Below are 21,069 nucleotides of genomic sequence, written 5' to 3'. Positions count from 1 at the left end.
ACAATAAAAAAAAATTCATAGTGTTTACAATACGGACCAGAACCTGTTTGCACAGAAACAGTTAGCAGCATGATTGGTATGCATTTATTACAGTAGGCTTTGCACTCAGCTGACCTGTGCTCACATAAAACAAATCCATCCACATTTCTTTAAACTCTTCAGCGATTCAGACCCACCACTGATTCCCACTGGCCCATGGCCGTCAGCCTAAGTGAGAGTTGACTGAGAAATCTCCACTTCTTAGCCCTTTTCCCAGTCTAACTACTTTTTAAAGAGCCTTGTTTTCCTAAAGCCTATAATTATGTTTGCCTCCAGGGTACCCAGGAATTTTTTTTTAATAAGCAAAGAGCATCCTACAATTATGATGATTTGTTGAGGGCAGGCTAAGTGCAGACAGGAGACTGAGTCACCTCTGGAAACCGATGCTCACCTGTTGGTGTTTGCATCTCAGAGGCACCCGCCAGTGCACTTGGGGTCAGTAATTAATATTAAGAGCTGGAGAATTAACAGACCCACATGGGTGTCCACTGTATGCCAGCACCAGGATGGGGCAGGCAGCTCGGTGGGATCTGGCCTTCCTGAGGCTGGCCGCAGCCGGGAGTGGGCCCTGGCTTCACAGATGGTTCTAGGTAAATATTTCCAGCCTGTGTGACTGCAGCGTCCTGACACCGTAACCCGGGGCTGTGGAGCCACACGCCGCCAAGGCCGGGATGGGCAGAAGCCTGTCAGCTCTGTCAGCCCTGATTTGCAGCCGAGCCTGTAATCTCCCCGAGTTCAAAGAGCGCTTAGCTGCTTGTCTTTGTCAAGAGCGCAGTTGGGGATCTTTTATGTGAAAGATGTAGGATTCTGGGGCTGACTTTGATTATTTATTCATCCCCCTTCGTGGGTGTGTGATAGCCGGGCACCGCCGAGCCCCCTGTCCTGACTGCTCTTGCTCTGAAATTCATTGAGCTTTAAAGCCCTTTGAAAATTGCTTTTCGAGGGCGGGGAAAGTTTCTAAAGTCGTGTTTCTCTCCCCTCCGCAGTGCCGCAGCACCTTTTGCCACCGTTCCATGCGCCCTTACCGATTGACATGAGACACCAGGAGGGAAGGTACCATTACGAGCCTCACTCAGTCCATGGCGTGCACGGGTAAGTTCGGCCCTCTGCCCGCTGTCCCAGCGTGCCATCACCTGCCACCAGGGAGCCCAGGCTGGCAGCCACGGCCACTCTCCTGCCTCTGTCTTTTTTTTGGAGTTCCTGATCTGCATCGTCCTGAGGGGACAGTCACCTTTGCACGCAAGAGTGCATTGACCAGGGACCCTGTGTAAATACATGGGTGGGATGCGAGCACCCAGCTCCTCTCTGGTTACCTGAGAAGGAAGCGTCTCGCACATCACCGCTTCCAAGGCTGCAGGCTGTCCTGGTGTAGACACAGCGCTTTGAGGCTCTTTACCCACCCCTGCAGTGGGAGTCCTCGCCGGGCCAGAGGCCCGTATTAGTGCCGTGACCTTAGTTATGTGTTGTCTCAGCATGATAATTCATAGCGCCCCTTTCACTCTCTCAAGTGCCCCAGTTTGCAACACAAGTCATCCCGGTAAACTAGAGGGTCACCTTACTGATAAGGACAAGCTCAAAATTATACTTTGTGGCCTCTTGCTATTCCCTGCTTTGAGACCCCCAGATAGAAGGGGTGTGTCACCATTGCTGTCTCTCTGTACCAAACCCACCTTACTTCATTCTCACCTGGGACCTTGAAGCTCATAGTTGATGTTACTTTTCTTGGTCTTTATGACTCAAAGACTTGTCCCCTTGCTACCCCATCCATTCTGCTTCTAGAAGAGAGGCTGAAACCTTCTCCTCACCCCCAACATCTCCGCTGCTCCCCACACCTGCCTCAGAGGGGGCCTACTGTGAAGGATCAGCTGGCTGCATGGCCCCTCTCGCCCCAGCCACCTTACCTGTCCAGTCCAGCACATGTCCCTGTGCCTCAGCTCCTGCTGCCCAGCCTGCTTGGAATGCCCCCTCCTCCTGGCCACCTCCTAGGGATCCTCTGAGCCTCAGCGCGGGAGCCACCTCCTCCTGGGGGCACTGGGATCCCCCACACTGAGTGGGGCCCTTCCAGGATTCCCACCGCACTACCACACCAGAATAATCTGTTTTCACACCTCCTCCCAGCAGGCTCTGAGCTTCCCTTTCATTTCCGTATTGACAATGGCTGACCCACAATAGATGCATCATCAATGTTTGCTGAGTGGAGACCCCTCTCCACGTCTTCTACCCATTGAAGACAGAGCCTCTGCCTCTCCGCACTCCTTTTGAATGAAGTCAGTAAATACTTGCTGAGCACTTGCTGTGTTCAAAGCAAGTACTGTGCCTGATCAGGAGGCAGGTGCCTGAGGAGGTGTGTCGGCTCTCAGATGGGCTGTTTCTGGGCACACATTGCCTCCCCACAACAGAGCCAATCCGGGACTTTGGTTTTCTTTTTAAAAATATCTTTTACTTTGAAATAATTTCAGACACATAAAAACAGTTGCAAAAATAGTACCGAGATTTCCATATACCCTTCACCCAGTTCCTCGAATGTTCCCGTCTTATATAACCAGGGACTGATACAGTGCTGTTAACTAACTTAGGAATCTTACCCAAATTTGGCCAGTTTCTTGCCTGCTAATGTCTTTTTTTTCCTGTTTAGGACCCAGCCTTGCATTTAGTGTCATATCTCCTTCTCATCTCTAATCCAGCACGGTTGCTCAATCTCTTATCTTTCATGATATTGACACTTTCGAAGAGGACAGGCCAGTTACTGTCTAAAATGACCTCGATTTGAGTTTGCCTGATATTGCCTCCTGATTAAACTCAGATTACGCATTTTGGGAAATACATCATAAAAGTGTTGTTGTGCCCTCCCTAACGCGTGTCAGGGGACACGTGACGTCATACGGGAAATCAGTTAAGGTGAGGTCTGGGTTTCTCCACTTTAAAGTTGGTCCTTTTATAATTAGTAAGTATCTTGTGGGGTGATACTTTGATAATATGTAAATATCCTTTTTCTTATCCAATTTTCACCTACTAACTTTTAACATCCACTGATGGTTCTTGCTAGAAAAAGTAATTACTAGTGTTTGCCAAATGGTGATTTTCTATTTCCATCATTCCTTCCACATTAATCAATAGGAATTCTACTGTAAGGAAGAGCTGTCCCTTCTCCTCCATTTCTTTATTTATTTGATTGTTTATTTATATCAAATAAATGCATGAATGTTCACGTTAGTCTACGATTATACTCTATTGTTATCACTATTTATTGTCTTGTTCAAATTGTCCCAGGTGTAGGCATTCAAGTTGTCCCCCATGTCGCTTTGACGTGTTGGGAACTTCTCACTTTATTCCAGTGCAGGTAGCTGGTTCTCGCTTGATCAGGACCTGCTGCTGGCCACCTGTGTCCACCTGGCAGGTTATGGGCCATTTCAGCCCTCTGCCCACGTCCCGGGCCTCTCCAGCTACAAGTGACTGAGACCACAGCTCAGGCAGCTTCTGGAAGGCGTGTATGTTTGGAGCCAGTGAATCACCCAGAAGTTACTCAGTAGACTCTGAGAATCACAGGAGAATCAAGGGAGCTGAGTCTCTATTTGGGAGGGGGTTGGAATCGCTGATTTTCTGCTCTTGGGAAGTGTTTGGCCGATTCAGGGACACAGATCCTGGGCCCAGCAGGGCCACAGCGAAGTGCTCCCTGCAGGGGCCAGTGCTGGTCTAGACGTGGGCAGTGCTCAGAGCTCCCTGGAGGGAGAGTCTGTGCAGGTTTGTCTCTGCAGGTGAATGTCCTGGCTCACCTCTCCCACATACCTGGGGGCAGCGACGGAGCTATAAGAAGACCCACCATTGATGACTGCTGTTCCTCACAGTAACTCTGACCTTGTCAACAGGCTCTGTTGTGACCCCTTCCTGTGTTTGATCTCACTTAATCCTCTCAGCAGCCCTGTAGGATGGGCGTTTTGTGCCACCCCCATTTTCTAGAGGAAGGAACTGAGGCAGCATGGAGAAGTTAAATAACTAGCCATCAGGGTTACCCACTTAAGGAATAGGAGAATTAGGAATCTAATTACGACCCCTGAGCCCAGGCCCTCAGCCAAATGCTGGCCTGTCTCTTGGGAGCACACATGGGACCACAGGTCTCCTGGACGGGTCCAGCTGATTCCTTCTTTTTTTTTGCTGAGGAAGACCAGCTCTGAGCTAACATCTATTGCCAATCCTCCTCCTTTTTTCCCCCAAAGCCCCAGTAGATAGTTGTATGTCATAGTTGCACATCCTGCTAGTTGCTGTATGTGGGACGCGGCCTCAGCATGGCCGGACAAGCGGTGCGTCGGTGCGCACCTGGGATCCGAACCCGGGCCGCCAGTAGCTGAGCACACGCACTTAACCGCTAAGCCACAGGGCTGGCCCATAGCTGATTCCTTCTTGAAAGCACATACAGCCCTTTGTTAGGAAATCGCCCCCTACGTCAGTGGTTCCCCAAAGCTCTGGACCAGCAGTATCAGCGTCCCCTGGGAACCTGTTAGGAATGCAGATTCTCAGGCCCCGGCCCAGACCTGCTGAGTCAGAGACTCTAGGATGAGGCCTAGGATCTGTATTGAACACACCCTCCAGGCAGTGCTGCTGCAGGCTCAGGCTTGAGATGCTCTGGCTGCAAGCAGGGCCTTGTCACTGAATGAGGGGCCCTCAGTGCTATCCCTCCCTGGGCTAGTAGAGAGCTGGGGCCAGGAGGCTGCCCCTCAGTCTTCTCCACGCCTTTCCATTCACCAGGTCTGGGCTGGACGCAGGTCATGTCCCCTCTCTGGGCCTGCTTCTTTCTGGGGCCGGTTTGGGGTGGGGTGAGGGCAGAGCACCTGGAGAAGTAGGAAGTGACGATGGCAGGGAGAAGGGGAGGTCTGGCGAGGCCAGCGGGCCTATGGAAATGGCCTTGTCTCTCGCTGGCCTGCATGACTCTTCACTAGACCTGAGGGCAGTGTATTCATTTCCTGTTAATGCTGTGACAGATTACCTCAAACTTAGTGGCTTAGAACAACACAAGTTTATTTTCATATAGTTCTGGAGGCCAGAATTCTGAAGTAAGTCTTATGGACCTAAAACCCGGTGTTGGCAGGGCTGGTTCCTTCTGGAGGGTCTAGGAGAGATCCATTTCCTTGACCACTCTAGCTTCTGGAAGCCGCCTGCATTCCTTGGTTCGTGACCCCTACCTCTCCTCACATCGCCTTTCTCCCGCTGCTTCTGTCCTCGCATCACCTTCTTCCTCTTCTGTAGGAGTTTTCTCCCTCTGCCTCTCTTATAAGGAAATGTTGATTGCTTTAAGGGCCCACCTGGAGAATCCAGGCTACTTAACTCATCTGCAAAGTCCCTCTTCCCATGGAAAGTAACATTCACAGGTTCCAGGGATGAGGACGTGGACATCCCTGGGGGTCATTATTCAGCTCGCCTGGGATCACCAAGGCAAGTCTGGCATCAGGCAGGAGAATGCAGTAAAGAGTGTCAGTCATCTGTGCGGGGCCTGCAGCAGGCCAGGCTCTGCGCTGGAGCCTGGTTGCTATATTAGTTCTCCTTCCCACTGCCCTGCGAGATGGGGTTATAACCTGCATCTTGCAGATGCAGACGCTGGGGCTCAGGGAGGTGCACTGATTTCCTGTGGCATCCTTGCAAGGTGGGTGTGCTGGCTTCTGCTCAAGGGTTGGGGAGCCCAGGCCCTGCTCCCCAGCCAAGGAGGGGCTAGTCTGGTTAACCCCAGTGATGGGGAGCAGCGCAGTGTTCCCAGAGCGCTGCGTCCTGCTGGGCTGGGCTTCCATCAGCTCCACCTTATTCTCAGGACAGCGGGAGCAGACAAGGGCTTCAGGGCTGACCTCGGGCTCTGGAGAGCCCACACTTTCACCCACACCCCGAGTGCCCCCGGAGGGAAACAGGACAAAGCCTATGAGAAAAATGGCCCCCGTGGCTCTGGCTCCTGTGATTAATGTGGTCGGAGCCTGGTGGAGCCCCCGATCCATCAAGCCCCTGCTGAAGCCCGCTCCTCCTCGCTGGCGCCAAATGTGTCTAATTACACAAACGTTGCGCAGCAAATGAGGTGCGGTGTCATCCCTTGTCAGCCCGAGTCGGAGCCTCTGCCTGCTGCTCTGCGCACAGGGCCGCTGCACAGGTGCTCAGGACCCCCGCCCATCGGCTCTCATGGCCCCAATGGCTCCGGTGATGGAGCGCCTGGTGTGCGCGGGCTCCGGGCCAGTGCTCCGTGCTCTCCTCGGCCCTCCCCCAGCCACAGGAGCACTGCTGTCACCAGCCCTGCTGGGCTACCTGGGCCTGAATCCCGGCATTGAACTCACTAGCCTTGGGAGAGCTGAGCAACCTGAATGGATAAGGCTTAGTTTTCTCATCTGTAAAAGGGCGTAATAATAGTACCTAGTCCATCTACTGAGTTATTTTGAGAATTGGGGTGATGTAAGTAAAGCATTAGAAGAGTTTGGAAACTTTCAGTAGATATTAACAATGGTTATTATTACTATTGTTATTTCCATTTGCCTGTTAGAGAAGGCTTCATTGCAGGCCGAGGGACCCGTGTGGCAGAGGCAGGCCATAGCATGACCTTGGAAGAGGACACTGCCCAGTGGCTGTGACATAGGAGGCTGGGAAACGGGGCTGAAGAAGTACGCCTGAGGATGGAGAGAGGAGGGGTCTTTTTTTTCCCCAGTTGAAGAATTTGGACTATCCTTTTGGCAACCAGGAGCAGGAGGGAGTGGTCAGATTTGTTTTCAGGAGAACTGTAGGAACAGTTAGAGGATGGACAGGAGAAGTGGGGGACACGGCAAGGACAGCTGCCAGAGTTGTCATTGTGGTCCGGGAAGAAGAGGAGCAGGGCCAGGGGTGACCGCACGTGGCCCCAAACAGGCAGATACACCGTCCTTGGGCAGGGGGCGGAAACCCAAAAGCACAGCCCCACTGAACGGCTTCCTCATGGACAGCCACACCCGCCCCTCTACAGAGCCATCCTCTCCAGTCACCTGGAGGTACCAACCCACAGGACGACTTGCATAGCTCACTGATGCACAGATGGTTCTGGAAGAGTAAGTGGCACTGCCATGGCCTCCTGGTGCAACATTGTCTATCTGTGTAAACCGCAGATGATGGAGAGACAATGGGTAGGGGGTTGTTTTTGCTGGTCAGGTGGGGTTCTCTTGTGACCTCCCCATGGGGACATGTTCCTGAGTCTCCAAGAGTCCGTTCTCAAGGGCAAGAAGAGAAGGCCAGCCGTGAATGGGTACAAACCCTCCCTGCAGTCTCTCCATGGCCTGGTGACTGTAATGGGAAAGAAGAGCTCTTTGTATCCCCTCCTCGCCCCTGCCCCTTGGAAACAGGCTCGCCAGGTGTCGTGGGGACAAGGCTGAGGCGTGGTTTGGCAGAGGCCCCAGCGGGAGCTCCCCATTTCCTCGGTGATGCAGGCACAGGAGCGGGAATGCAGGCTGCCTGGGCCGGGATTAACTCGTGTCCTGACGGGGAAGGTAGAAGCTCATGTTCCTGGTTCATGAGGCTAGGGTTGACCTTTGACTCCCTGTATTGCTTGTGGGGTCCTTCCCATCCCAGCCCTGCCTTGGGGCTTCAGAGAGGACCAATTCCAGCTGTTTCCAGCCCAGAAGGATTATAGAGACCATCTCATGCAGCAGTTCTCAAACCTGGCTGCAAATATGAACTAAGATGTGTCTTACGGATGCACATTCCTAGGCCCCAGCCCCAGAAGTTCTGGTTCTTTCAGGCGAGGGTGAGGCCTGGGAATCTGCTTATTTTCAGGCACCCACAGACCAGAGTTTGGGGACCACCGCAGGCTACCCTGCTTATTGTATACCCAAGAAAGCAGGCCCAGAGCTGTGTGTTGGCTTTCCAGAGTCATCCAGCCAGCAAGCTCTAGGGCTTTTTCTCTCAATGATAATGACTCCGAAATATGGGGTGTTAAAAATCTCCTGGTTCCTTTTCATCACCCGCTCACAGATCCACTGCCCACAAGTTCATCTAAATCTGTTCATATTCTCAGCTTGCAGAAGGGGGTGAGAATATGGAGTGGGGACAACTGCCATGTCAGGGACAGTCCCCTTCTCTCTCTTCTTGCCTGGCTCCATACATGCCCTCTGACGTCAAGACCCCCAGCACCTGCCTACATTCTGGACCTGACCACCACTAATCGCTCCCCCGCAGATCGCTTGATCCTGAGCTGTACTTGGTGAGCCCTGCTCCAGTGGTCACGGCCCAAGGCCACCCTGCCTGGAGAAGGAGAGAGGAAGGGGCTCTTGCTAGGGACAGATGGCTCTGGGGCTTACCTATCAATTCACGTCAAGTCAGTCAACATGCTGGCCCAGGTACTTTAAGGGAAGAGCGGGAAGGCCACCTGGTGGGTGTGAAGGCCTCCGCCTCCCATCATCATCCGTACACTTTGTCACTCGTGCAAATTACCCAGAGCCCCTGCGAGGGCTGTGAAGGATGCTGAACCCGAGCTTGCCCAGCGACTGCATGTTAATGGGGACGCTTAGCCCTCTGTTGGTGTGCTTCACATAAGAAAGTAGTTTCTTTGCTGCTGCTGGCTGAGCTCATGAACTTTCTAGTCTGGGGGGATTTGAAGATGGCTTTTTCCAAGGTCAGTGATCCATAAAGACCTCACTGGCTCGTCATGAGATTAATAAACACGCAGCCTGCTCAACCTGCGACTCACCTGCATTGTCCTGGGCCCCTGACAGCTCTGTCCTCAGCCAGTCACCAAGGGGCGGCGGGCAGGAAGATCTGTGGATATTTGCTTCTTGATTCTTGGCATAACACATCAGGCTCACGGTTCAGCGAGGACTGGCTTTGTTTGCGTTTCGCAAAGAACGTTCTCCTCCCTTGGCAAACGTGCGTGCTTCTTTTCAAGACATGTGGAAGAAAGGAGACTTCTGAAGGGCAAGTCTGCCTGGGGCTGGGCTGAGGTGCTGGGTGGGCCCAGGGTCGCCCACCAGGGGCCTTGTCCTCCGCCCCCTTGGCTCCACGCTGCCCTTCTCCCTCCAGGGAGTGCTCCTTAAACCCCGCCATGGCTGAGCACTTCTTCAGGGCACCTGGACAGCAGGTAGACACGGAGCCCAGGAGCCCTGAGACTAGGCAGTCTGTAGGGTGCTCGCCCTCCTCCCATGGCTGTCTGAGGACCCAGTGACAAAGAGATGTGGAGCCTTGGCTCACCGTGATGTGAGTGGCCCTCAGAGACCCCTCCAGGCAGATCCCTTCCCCTCTCTGGGCAGCAAGGTGCTGGGGTCCGACTAACTGAGGAGCGCTCACATCAGCCTGGGTCCAGCCCTCTGGACTACATCATCTAATCCTCATCAGCACCCTCCAGGAAGGTAGCATCGTCACTCTTGCTTGATAAATGGGGAAACCGAGGCACAGGGAGGTTGACTGCTGTCTCCAGTTACATCCTCCTAGTAAGCAGACCAGCTGGGACTTAAACCTGGGCAGTTTGACCCTGGGGGCCCCTCTCCGCCCTGACCCCTCTGCTAAAGACTCTCGCGGCTCGGGGAGCTTCGGATTTCCAGCTCTGGGAACGTGCTCTGCCGTGTGGGACAGACAGCTCATTTATAATGGAATCTGGCCTGTAAAAGTTTAATGAGGAGCGTGTCTGATAAGGCGGCCTGCTCTTTGATCTTTGCTGAACGGCGGCCCCTTGCAGAAGAGGAGCTGCCTGGCTCTGGGCTTTGGAGAGAGCCCGCGTGGTCAGCCGAGGGCAGGAGGGCCCGGGGGTGAAGCGGGTCTTGATGTGCAGAAATCAGGCGGGTCTGCAGCGTAGGAGGATATGCAGAGCAGGTGTGGGGGCGGCCTGCCTGGGGGAAAGGTCCTGCAGGGTTGAGGGGTGATCTTTCTGGTTCCTGTCTGTCCCCCTGGGCCCCCATCATCTAGGGCATTTCCCATCCCACACTCCCAGGATGTAGGCAGAACAGGGTGGGCCAGGGTTCCCATGCTACCTCTGCCAGTTATACCCTTTACATCCTTGGGCTGGCTGTTTAACCTCCATGAGCCTCGGTCTCCCCGTCTCTACAATGGGGACACAACAGCACCCCTCCTGTGGTGGTGGTGAGGGTTAGCTGAGCAGGTGCGTGTGAAGCACAGGGAACAGCTCCTGGGACCGAGGGAGCGCTGCAGTCATCTGCTCTCCTTACTCCTGTGTTGGCACCAGAAGGAAACCCATGTTTTGTTCCAGGCACTCTGGTTGGTGCTGGGTGGATGGTATCACATCCAGTCCTCCCAACACCCTGCAAGGTGGGTGCTATTCTCCCTAGTTCATACAGCAGAAAATTGGAGGCTTCCAGAATTGACCAGCCTCCCAAGATCACTCAGCTAATAAGTGCCATCTGACCCTCACGCCTGAGCTCTTCTCTGTGCTGTGATTGTCTTTGGAGAGGAAGGGGCATCTCAGTGCAGCTCTAGGGCAAGCATGGGAACAGAACAGTAATCAACCCAAAGGAATCAGTCACTAACAGTAAAATTTCAGGTGTTAGTGGGATAGATTGGCCTTTGAGGTAGGGGGTCCTCTCCCACTGCACGTGTCTGTGCACTCTGGGTGGAGGCTGATGCCAGTGCCCAAAATGCATTCATTTATTCAGCCTAATTCATTGTTGCTGGATTTATCTGTGTCCCAAGTGCTGTCATTTGGGGTCACTTCTGCCAGCTTTCATCGACATTTGTTGAGGGAATTCGGGGGCAGTGCCCTGCCCCTGAGTCTTGCAGCTGCTGCTCTCCCAGCCTGCATTACCACAGTCAACAGTGCTGCGTTGATCATGTGTCCTGGTGCCCCTGGAGAAGAAATCTGCTGGGCGCAGTGGGAGCCCTTCCTTCATCCTCTCCTTCAAGGAGCCACATTTCTGAAATGTGAATTGACCTGTCCCGCCCAAGCAAAGTAGGGTGTAGTTGCTGCTTGACCCAGTCGGGAAAGCTCTTGCTCGTTCATTTGAGGACACTTGCCCAGTGCCTGTGATGTGCTGGCCTTGTGCCAGAGCTTAGGGACACGGGCCCAGGAGGCACAGTCTTGCTGCCTACCTAGATCTCATGGTCTGGGAGGGGAAGGGGAGAAACTGGGCAGTTACAGGGTGGCGTGCTGGAAGAGGGGTCAGGGGAGCCCAAAGCACTGGAAAACCAGGATGAAAAGTGTTTCTCAGCAAGAAGGCACGGGAGCCTGCCTCTTCCCAGCCCACCCCTGGCCTCAGCCCACTAGGGGGCTCCACGGCCTTCTTGGGGTTGCTCCTGTTCCAATGAGGGGCCTCTGCTCCCAGGCAGACACCCATGCCAGCATGAAGGAGGGGCCCTTTTCAAAGCACACACTAATGGACTCAAAATCTTGGTAAAAATCAGCAGCACACCCACCTCTAAGAAGACGTTTATCTAAACTATTTGGGATTATCCATCTAGTTTTGACAGGCATCCAGGAAAGGAAATTCCACACACCACTTTGGCAGGCCAGGCCAGAGTTTAAGAATTCTCACTGTGGAGGAATCTCCTTGCATGTGGCCTACCCTCCACCCAGGCCCGTTCTCGTTGCTTAAACCCAGACCCCTGTGAAGTCTAATGAAACCCCGCTTTTTACTGAAGACCTCCCCACCCCCAAGACCACATGCCTCATTCCCACCCATGGCTCCCCTTACAGCTTCCTTGAATTTGCCCTGTGATGTGACAGTCCCCATAGAGCCATGACTTCCTGGAAGATTCTGCTCAACTGTGCTCAGCCAAGGACGACTCATACAGACGAAGGCCCTGCATGCCCAGGGGTTGACCCACGTCACAGGTCACCTCAAAAGGGCCTAATCCGGGCCACTCCCCCAGGGCTTCTTCCCCAGGGCCAGCTGTGTTCCCGGCCCCCCTAGGCACACGGATCCAATCCAAGGTCTCCCACCTGCCCAGCTCTGCTCAGGTCATCACTTCGCAGGAAAAAAGTCTCCCTGAAACTTCCCTCCTGTTTTTTATACTTTTTGGTTTTTATGTTTGAAAAAGCTGATAACCTTCCTATCCTTCTGCTCCGAGGGAAAAAAAAAAAAACGTGATAAAGGGTGGGCGATTGAATTAACCCCTGTTGCCCGTGTGGCTAGATCTTAACCAAGTCCATCTGTATGGCCTCCTTTGTAGGCGCAATTTTATAACCTAATTTCCCTACGAAAACATCAGTGTTTACTTAGTAAGAAATCTGCTCTTTGTCAACTGAAAACAGTGATTTCTTTATTACGGCTCTGTGGAGGAAGTGACAGCTGAAAGCTGGCGCTCGGCTCGGTCTGGTGGAGTGTGCGGGGCTGTAATGGGAACGGGGTGAGCGGGGGGTCGGCGGGATTGCGTGTGTATACAGATGTGTGTCAGTTGCAGAGCAGGCCTGTCTGAAGAGCTGGGGCTGCCGAGAAGAGGTGCCGGGGCAGCAGACAGATGGAGCGGCCAAGAAGAGCCCACTGGGTGACCAGGAAGATAACCACAGACCCCTCCAGCACCTTCCAGCAGTCCACACAAGTCCCCCACGACCCACCCGGTGGTCACCCCACTCCCCACCCCAGAGCCCCTGTCCACTCAGCCAACCTCTAACCAGAGGCCAGCTTCCACCCAGCCATCCTTTTTGAAAATTTGGTCTTATTTAATATTGGAGACATACAAAGGATAGCAAAAGCATGGTTAGGATATCAAGAGTAACAATGACACATACCCCGTGTGCCCCTCCACTGGGCTGCCCCGGTCTTTCCCCTCTACTGTGCTCTGGGATGTGGCGTGTCTCGTGCCCCTGCATCTGTAACACATCTCCCGGGTGTCAGACTCTCTCACAATACATTGTTGAGCTTTGCGTTGGGTGCTTTATATGAATAGAATCACAGCAGACTCTTCTCTGGGAACCAGCTTTTCACAGTTGCGTTATGTTCCAGAGACTCACCCGCTAATGCACAGGCTCCTAATTCATTAACTCTCGCTGCTCTGAAGTGGTCTGCGTTGACAGCGTCGGGGATGCGTCTGTGTTGTTGCTGTTTTGAACATCATTGTGGTGAACGCTCCTGTGCCGTCCTGCGGGCCCCATGTCCAGCTGTTCTGTAGATTTGCTGTGTCTGAGAGTGAAACTGCTGAGTCATAGGGTGTCTCGGGTTAACCCTCCTAGATGCTGCCAGACTTTTGCCGGGTGGTTTTGCCGACACTCACTCCGGCTGGTGGGGTTTGAGGGCTCAGCTAGCTCCACATCTTTGTTACCAGGGCGAGGTCATCAACATTTAAATTTTTGTCAAAATGGCATCTCCTGTGATTCGAATGTTCTATTTCCCTTATTACTAATGAAGCCTAGCATCCTTCATATGTTGATTGGCAAATAATGTTTCCTTCTCATGAAATGCCTGTTTAGCTATTCTGCCCATTTTTCTTTTTGCTATTCCTTTGAAGAAGCATTTTATATATTAAGGCTACTCATTCCATCGTTAGTTATGTGTGTTGCAAATACCCTCTCCGAGTTTGTGCCTGGTATCTTCACTCCCGTGGTGAAGTGTCTGGAAGAAGAGAAGTTCCTGTTGTAACCTGGCTCCGGTGGTCAACATTTCCTTTATGATTTTTGCCACACATTCTCCTCCCACGCAGCTCTCTGGTGTGACCTTCAGCCCCAGACTTTGCTAGCTATTCCCTGATATGACCTGCCCTTTGTGCATCTATTCTCCTGTCTCAGAACACCAGGCCTGTACCACTCCCTGCCTCCTTTCCATTCCCCTCTAAGAGTTGAGGCCCAGCTCAGATGCTACCTCCTACAGGAAGCCTTCTCAGATTGCCCCAGCAGAGTGAATGAATTCTTTCCCTCCCGCCCCTCTTTCTGCACCAGCACCTTGTGTACAGTCTGTAGGCTATAATCAATGTCCGCTCTCCCTCCGTGACCCCAGAGACCCCAACATAGTGATTTTGTCAAGGCACCAAAGTGAACTATAGGCTTGGGGGGGCTGTAATTCCCTGAGCTCATGGCTGGATCTGGGGCTCCCCGCCCAGAAGCATTACCCCAACAGCTTGTCTTCACCACAGCCTCATGGCACTCATTCCCTCTGCTAAGATCTGTGCGTGTGTGGGTTGAGTGTGGACCCTGGGAATGTCAGGGTGGACCAGACACACCTGGTGTAACACTTATCAGTCAGGTTTTTTGCGACCATCTGCCCCACTTCCTGGGTGTGGGGTCCTGGATGAGTCTTCCTCGGACCCCCAGCTCCCCACCGTCAGAGGCCCCCACTCAGTGAACGTTGGCTGGCGGAGGGAATGACGCATGAACACGGGAACAAGTCACTGAATGGCAGGGTGCCGTGGTCCCAGCTCCTGTTTATAGCTCTCCTTTTTGCTGGATTACAGAGCCTCCTTCACATGGATAGAGTGCAGCCCTGACGCACAGGAACATGCAGATTGATGTGGAAAGAGGATTGGGCTCCGGTTTGGGGAAGGGCATTTCTCCAGTGCTTTCCAAAAGGATTCACTGTACATCTCTTTACACTGCAAACCCCTTAGTATATTTTGAAAAGGACTTGAGTTGGGGAACTTTTTAAATTAATGTATGGAAAACGTGGTAAGCAAGCTTGCCAATGTACAGTTTCACATACAAAAAAAAAAAAAAAAAAAAACCAGAAAACCAAAAAACAAAAACTAAAATCAATAAACAAAATGCTTGGAGAGAAGATTGAACTCCACCCAGAGGCGCTGCATGGAGCTCTGTTTTAGGAGGCCTAGGGCAGTGGGCCAGGCTCGGCAGGGTGCCCTGGGGAAAGCAGACACCTCCCACCTTGCCCGCCCTGGCACAGGGAGCCCCAGGTTGGGGAGGAGAGTAGCTCAGAGTGGCAAGACCAGCTTTGGGGAATCGTTTCCCTTCTAACAGACCAGTGGGCCTGAGGCCACCTGCCCAGTGTTGAAAGTGGATGGGGGCCCCCGAGCAGCCCTGCTGACCCCACCCATGGCCCTGTGATCCTGGTGGGTGGTAGCATCTCAGCCCGAAGGCAGGACCGGAGCATGAGAGCAAGCAGTCCTAGGGCGGGAGGGTTTGGCGTGTCGGGGCTGCGTGCAGGGTGCGTTCAGCTCTGGGGAGCCGGTGACCGTGTAATCCGGGTGGCAGGCGGGAAGGCACGCTCCAGAGCCCTGCGAGCACGGTGTGGGGGAAGAACACAGCGCTCACATGCCGGCCCAGCGCAGAGGGAACTGTCCCCTTCCTTGCCAGCCTGCCACTGATGGAGCACCTACCGGGGGCCGGGCTACTCCAAGAAATAACACATGGCCCTGCTCTCTAAGAGCTGACAGACTCGGAAGAAAGGTGACAGTAATAATGACGGTGATGCCTGCCACCTCCCGAGGGCCTACCCCACACCAGCACAATATGCTTTATACACCGATTAGCTCCTTACAAGTTACCACAAACTCTGTGGCGTAAAACAACAGAAATCTATTCTCTCGCAGTTCTGGAGATCAGGAGTCCAAAGTCAGTGTCGCTGGGTCGAAATCAAGGTGTTGGCGAGCCGTGCTCCCTCTGCAGGCTCTTGGGGAGAATCCGTGCCTTGCCTCTTCTAGCCTCTGGAGCTGCCAACATTCCTTGGCTTGCGGCCACATCCCTCCAGCCTCTGCCCCATGGTTACACTGCCTCCTCCTCTTCTGTGTCGTCTCCCTCTGCCTTCCTCTTACAAGGACACTTGTGCTGGCATTTAGGACCCACGCAGATAGCAGTCCATAATCTCATCTCAGCATCCTTACCTTAATCACATCTGCCAAGTCCTTTTTTCCAAATAAAGTAACGTTCGCAGATCCAGGGGCTAGGACGTGGATGCATCTTTGAGAGACATTATCAGCCTCCCACACTTACCTCCCTCCGCTCCTCACTCTGTATTTGTAAGAGCGCTGTTACGATTGCGCTTCATGGATGAGGAAAAGGTTCAGAGAGGCGCATGACTTTTTCCAAGCCTCACAGCTGGGAGTGCTCTTTACTGGACACACTCACTGCTTCGTTCATTCATTCATCCATTTACTCATTCAGCAGACACACGTTGAGCATGCTCTCTGTGTCCCTGGTGGGCACGAGGCCTGGTGCTGGGGAAGCGAGTGAGCAGAAGTGGACCTGGAGCCTTCTCCCAGGGCTGCCTATCCAGTGAGGAGACAGGCCCTGTGTGAGCCCATCACCGCAGGTGCCCGATGATCAGCCGAGATGGACATGCTTGGGGTCCAGGGAAGGAGCCGCCTTCCACAGGAGCATCTCAGGAGGACCTGACCTCAATGTGGGGCTGGGGAGCTTCTTGGGCAAGGGGCTGCTGAGCTGTCACCCCTAAAGAGGAGGACGGGGCACAGTAGGGATGAAGAGGAGCGGGGCAGGATGGGGGAGCAGACATGGAGGGGTAAAGCTGTGAGGCGCAGGCATGGCGTGTGCCCAGGACCAGAGAGGAAGCAAGGCGGTGGACCCCAGGATGCAGAGGAGAGGCTGGCTCTGGACTGCACAGGACTGTGGTCTCTCTCCTGCTGCTGCTGAGGCCTTCAGTCACCCTGGGAAGCAGGCTGGAGGTGAGGTGTATAGGCCCGTAGCCCCTGGTGACTAGCCCTCGTCTTCCTCATCCTCAGTGAAGGCCCCTGGACAAGACTGCGCTAGGATAATGCACAACACCCAGGTCCCCGAGTTCCAATCCCGCTGCTGCCGCTGACTTCGCCATGGTGTGCCGCTGTTGCTTTGGGTCTCAGTAGTGCTATCTGTGAAATGGGACACAAAGGGCCCATCCCTGCCTGTTTCTGGCCCTGCTGACCCATGCAGGAGAAGTTCTTTGAACAAAGCCGTCGGAAGGAGTATCTCTGGATGGGCAAGGATCCCTGCTTCCGGCTCCTGACCTCCGAGTGGGAGAGCCTGCCTGATGGCCACGCTGAGCTGGGTGTCAACACCCCTCAGCTGTGCATTGTTGGCCTTTCCAGACAGGCGCAGTGGGTGGGTACAGGGCCCCGTCCCTCCTCTCACTGCATCGAGGAGCACGGCCGTTCCTGCCGTGGCTTTGGCTCAGGCTGTGCTTTGGGTCAGACGCCCTCCCTGCTCCTCCCACTGAGCAAAGTCTTGCTCACCCCTCCAGCCCCGCGGAAGGCACATGCCAGCTCCCAGGGATGGCGCCCGTTTTCAAGGACCTAGGCGTGCTCGCTCAGGCCCAGCAGGTTGAACTCTGAGTTACATATGGCCGCGTAGAGTTCTCATCACCTTGGCCTTTCCATTCATCTCTCTCCAGAAATCTTGAGCCAGCACATGTGGAAGGGGCCTAGGACTTTATGTGGATGATGTGGGCTGGGTCCACTCCTCCGCTCTCTGAGCTTCTTCCATTTGCTCATCAGCTAAATCTGAGCAAAGAGATGGTGGGCACTGGCTGAGCACCTACTGAGGCCCGGTGCCACGCTGCACACTCTCCGTCCTTGGCTCATTCATCTCACAGCTGCCCTTCAGCAGGTTCCGCTGCCCCATCCTGCAGGCGAGGACACCACTGAGGAGCCATGATTCAGGCCCAGGAAGTCCAGGCTCTACCACGCGTGAGCGGCTCCCCTCAGCCTGCACCCCCCGCCAGGGTCAGCGTGAGGCCCAGCTGAGGTGACGTCCGCAAAGGGACACAAAGCTGAACTTGTCGAGGCAGAAGCGTGCCTCCTGGTGGACCGTTGGAGATGTCGAAGTACCGAATCTGAGTTTGCAGAGTGGGAAAGGCCGGCTTCCATACGGCTCCGCCACTTCAGCCCTGCAGCCTTGAGCACGCCCCCTTACTGCCCGGAGCCTCAGTTTCCTTCTCTTTAGAGCAGAGAGATAAAAGCTGCCTTGCAGAGTTGTTGGACACGGTGCACGCGCTCCGTGGTCAGAGAATGTTGGCGACCTCGTCAGCAGCGGCGTCCCCGCGGCCACGTCTGTTAGGCTAGAACAGCGGCCGTCCAGCTGGGTCCAGCTTGCTTTGTCCATTCTGCCTTCTCTCCCTTTCCTCCCTTCTTCGCCGGCCCACCACCCTGGTCTTTGGGCCTGGCCCTGAAATCTTGTCGAGGGGCTTTGCCAGGCCCCTCCACATAGGGAGGGAGGGAAAGAGAGAAGAGGAAAGACCCTCTAAGGAGGGCAGGCCAGCGCCAACTGGGAGGAGGAAGCACAGGAGTCCTCTACCGCAGCAGCGTCAGCCCGGCGAGGGGGGCCCTGCTGCAGGCCGCTGCTGCTGTCACCAACGTGTCACCAACGTGTGCACACGCACACACGCACACACACAAGGAGGAGGGGAGGCAGTGAGCTGTTCCTCATCCTTGTGCCTCGTGCCCACATGTGGAAGGGGCAGCACAGCTGCCCTCTCCAGCCCCAGCAGCTGTGGGCAGGACGTCTCCGCCCTCTCCTTCGGTCCTGCAGGCAGGAGGGTGGACAGGCCCCGGGGATTATGGCTCGGGTCTCCTTGCAGGCTGCTGGGCCTGGATCACTGGGTGGGAGCAGTGTTCTGGTCAAGGCTTTGCTGTGACAGGCCTTGGCAGGTCCCAAAGACAGAAAAACTCAACTCAAGCTGGCTTAAACAAACAAACAAATGTGTTGGCTCAGATAACTGAAAAGGCCAAGGGTACTGACTTCTGGAGAAGCTGCATCTGTATCCAGGGACACAGTCCAAGACACTGACTCCCCATCTCACAGCTCTGTTGTTCCCTGTATCGTCTTCATTCTCGGCCTCTCCCCTCAAGGCCCCCGTAGCTCCATGCTTGCATCCTACCTGCATGGCACCCCCGGCGGACAGAGAGCACTTCTCCCCAAAGATTCCAGCCAAAGCAGCTGTCTTAGGCACATGCCCATCTCTGAACTGATCACAGTGCCTGGGGATATAGAATGCTCTGATCAGCTGGGCTGTCATATGCGCCCCACCCCCAGGAGAAGAAGGAAAAGGCTCCAATACAGATGCAGCCCAAACTGCTCTGTGGGCTGTGCCCCACCCCTCAAGGCGTAACTTTCATATATACATCCTTACACTCCAGCCTTTCTTTGCACGTGCTGCTTCCTTTATTTGTAGTGCACTTCATGAACTCCCATTGATCCTCCGGAACCCAGCTGAAATGTCACCTCCTCTGAGAAGCCTCTCACACTTACAGGCAGATTTAGGGAAATTTTTCTTCTGCTGAAGCCTTTGTCAGACTACCCAGTGCTTATCTGACTTGCAGGTCTGCCTCTTCCACTTGGGCTCTGAGCTCCCTGGGCACAGAGCAAGTGCTCGGGACAATTTTGTCGGGAATATGAGCAAATATACAAAGAAACAACTGGTAGAATCAGGTTCAGATAAGCTCAGAGTTGGACTGAAGGGGAGAAAGCAATGCATAAGAGTAGTGTCCAAGCTGAGCAGCCTACGGAAAGGTTGAAAGCCCGCAGCTGATTGCAGCCTGCAAGAGTGTGTGTGTCCACACATATCTACAATGTAGGGGACTCTGACCATCTTTTAAAATGAGCTCACATGGCTGGCTCCTCCTCCTATCCTCAAGGCTACCTCCTTGAGTCTCTGCACAGTTGCCAGAATTCAAGGCTTGGACGGACCACGGCCAAGACCGGGGTCAGGCCCCCACAGCCAACGGCATGGAAATGGAAGAACAGAGGGAGGTTGCAGCTGGGGGTCAGCTGCGGCGGCTCAGATTTCACAAGCCATCACCTTTCTTGGTGAGGTCCCCTGGCACGGTCATCAGTTCATGAGCACTGGCAGCACCCAGCACGCGTGGGGACTCTCAGTTGGGCCCTGGGATGGGGCCAAGCATCCGAGAAAGAAGCTCCTGAAAGACCTGCCTCAAAGGCTGGCAATGTTGGTGTGATTTCAGGGCTGCTGGGAAGCCCTCTGGTCCCCCAAATGCATGAATAATGCTTGGAATTCTGCCTTTTGAGATTCATTCCTTTGGCTTTGTGTGGTCTGTCAAAATGACAATCTCTTGGAACATGTGTGCCCCTGGATCCTTGTCAGTAATTCACAACCCAGTGTGAGGGAGAGGTTCAACTCCCTCCTGAGAGCTGGCGTGGCCTGTGCATGGTGGTGGGATGGGAGGGGGGCGAAGACAAGAAGGGGAGCAGATGCAGGGAGGGGAGAAAGCTCTTCTGTTCTCAGGTGCTGCCCCTCCCTGACCTTGCGCCCACCGAGCCCTGCTCACAAAAAACCACGGTCATCAAGAGCGCCCCATTCTCTGCGGAGGGGACGGGCACAGCGCAGGCTCGGGCCCAGACCCACCGAGTTGGTGGTGGTTCCACTACCTGCTGTCTGAGTGACCTAGCCTTTCTGGGAGTGTTCTCATCTATAAGATGGGCATAAAGCGCCTACTTTGTGAGTCTTTTATTTAGATTAAAAGATGAAATACATGCGTGTGGCCCCGTGATGGCTGGCACACAGGTGCTGTCCTGAGAAGATGCCAGGTGAGGGCACAGCTAAGTGATCTGTGCAGAGGGGACATCTGGGGAGGCTTCCCAGAGGAGGTATCTGAACAGTCATCTGTGGCTGTGTTGGCTGATGGGCCTGTTGCCTTGGGTACTGGGTGACCAGGTCAGTAGATGCTCCGCACTCCAAGCTGACTTGTTGCTGAGAAGGGAAGGGAAGGAAGTTAATGCTTGTTAACTTCCTACCATGTACTCAGCACTGGTCTTTTTTGTACCATCCTGGCTGAGGCTGCCCAGCTGAGTGGGAAGGATCAGGGTTAATGAGGGAACCAGTGCTCTTGCAGGCACAGGCAGCACCCAGGTGCAGGGTCCTGCCACACCGCTTCCAGGCCCCGGTTCCCCTGAACAGCCTCCAGAACCCAGTCCTGCTCTGCCTGTGCAGGGAAGAGCATTTGGTTGAGGCTCCACGGGGAGGCTCTGCCAGCCCAGACCCCACGGCTTCCAGGCCCGGCACCGGCAGCCTTCCCTAGCATTGGAAAGAGCACAGGGTTGTTCTGTCGCCCTTTCATCAGCTCTGTGAGCTGACCCGTCTCACCACTGTCCCCTGTTGAATCTGTTTTGGGGTGGGGCAGCCTCTCCGAGCTTCCTGCCCCGTCACACCGAGGGAGCAGGGATGCTCTGCAGCGTTCTCTTTCTGGGTGGGGTGGCCCCTGGGATGAGGG

The 21,069-nt window shown here is 54.3% G+C and overlaps 1 protein-coding gene across 4 annotated transcripts in view; it reads left to right on the top strand.

Moving 5' to 3' along the window:
- The window catches only part of GLI2 (GLI family zinc finger 2), a 254,045-nt gene that overhangs the window by 189,974 nt on the left and 43,002 nt on the right, over window positions 1-21,069 (top strand). For all 4 annotated transcript variants that reach the window (XM_058548795.1, XM_058548792.1, XM_058548793.1 and 1 more), the window contains one exon: window positions 1,026-1,131. In XM_058548795.1, the coding sequence (XP_058404778.1) occupies window positions 1,026-1,131 (106 nt within the window). The remainder of the gene's footprint in view (window positions 1-1,025; window positions 1,132-21,069) is intronic.

Source organism: Diceros bicornis, chromosome 10 (genome assembly GCF_020826845.1).
Source record: "Diceros bicornis minor isolate mBicDic1 chromosome 10, mDicBic1.mat.cur, whole genome shotgun sequence".
Taxonomy (NCBI): domain Eukaryota; kingdom Metazoa; phylum Chordata; class Mammalia; order Perissodactyla; family Rhinocerotidae; genus Diceros; species Diceros bicornis.
The sequence above is the reverse complement of the archived record's forward strand: the minus strand, read 5'-3'. Positions and strand labels throughout refer to the sequence as shown.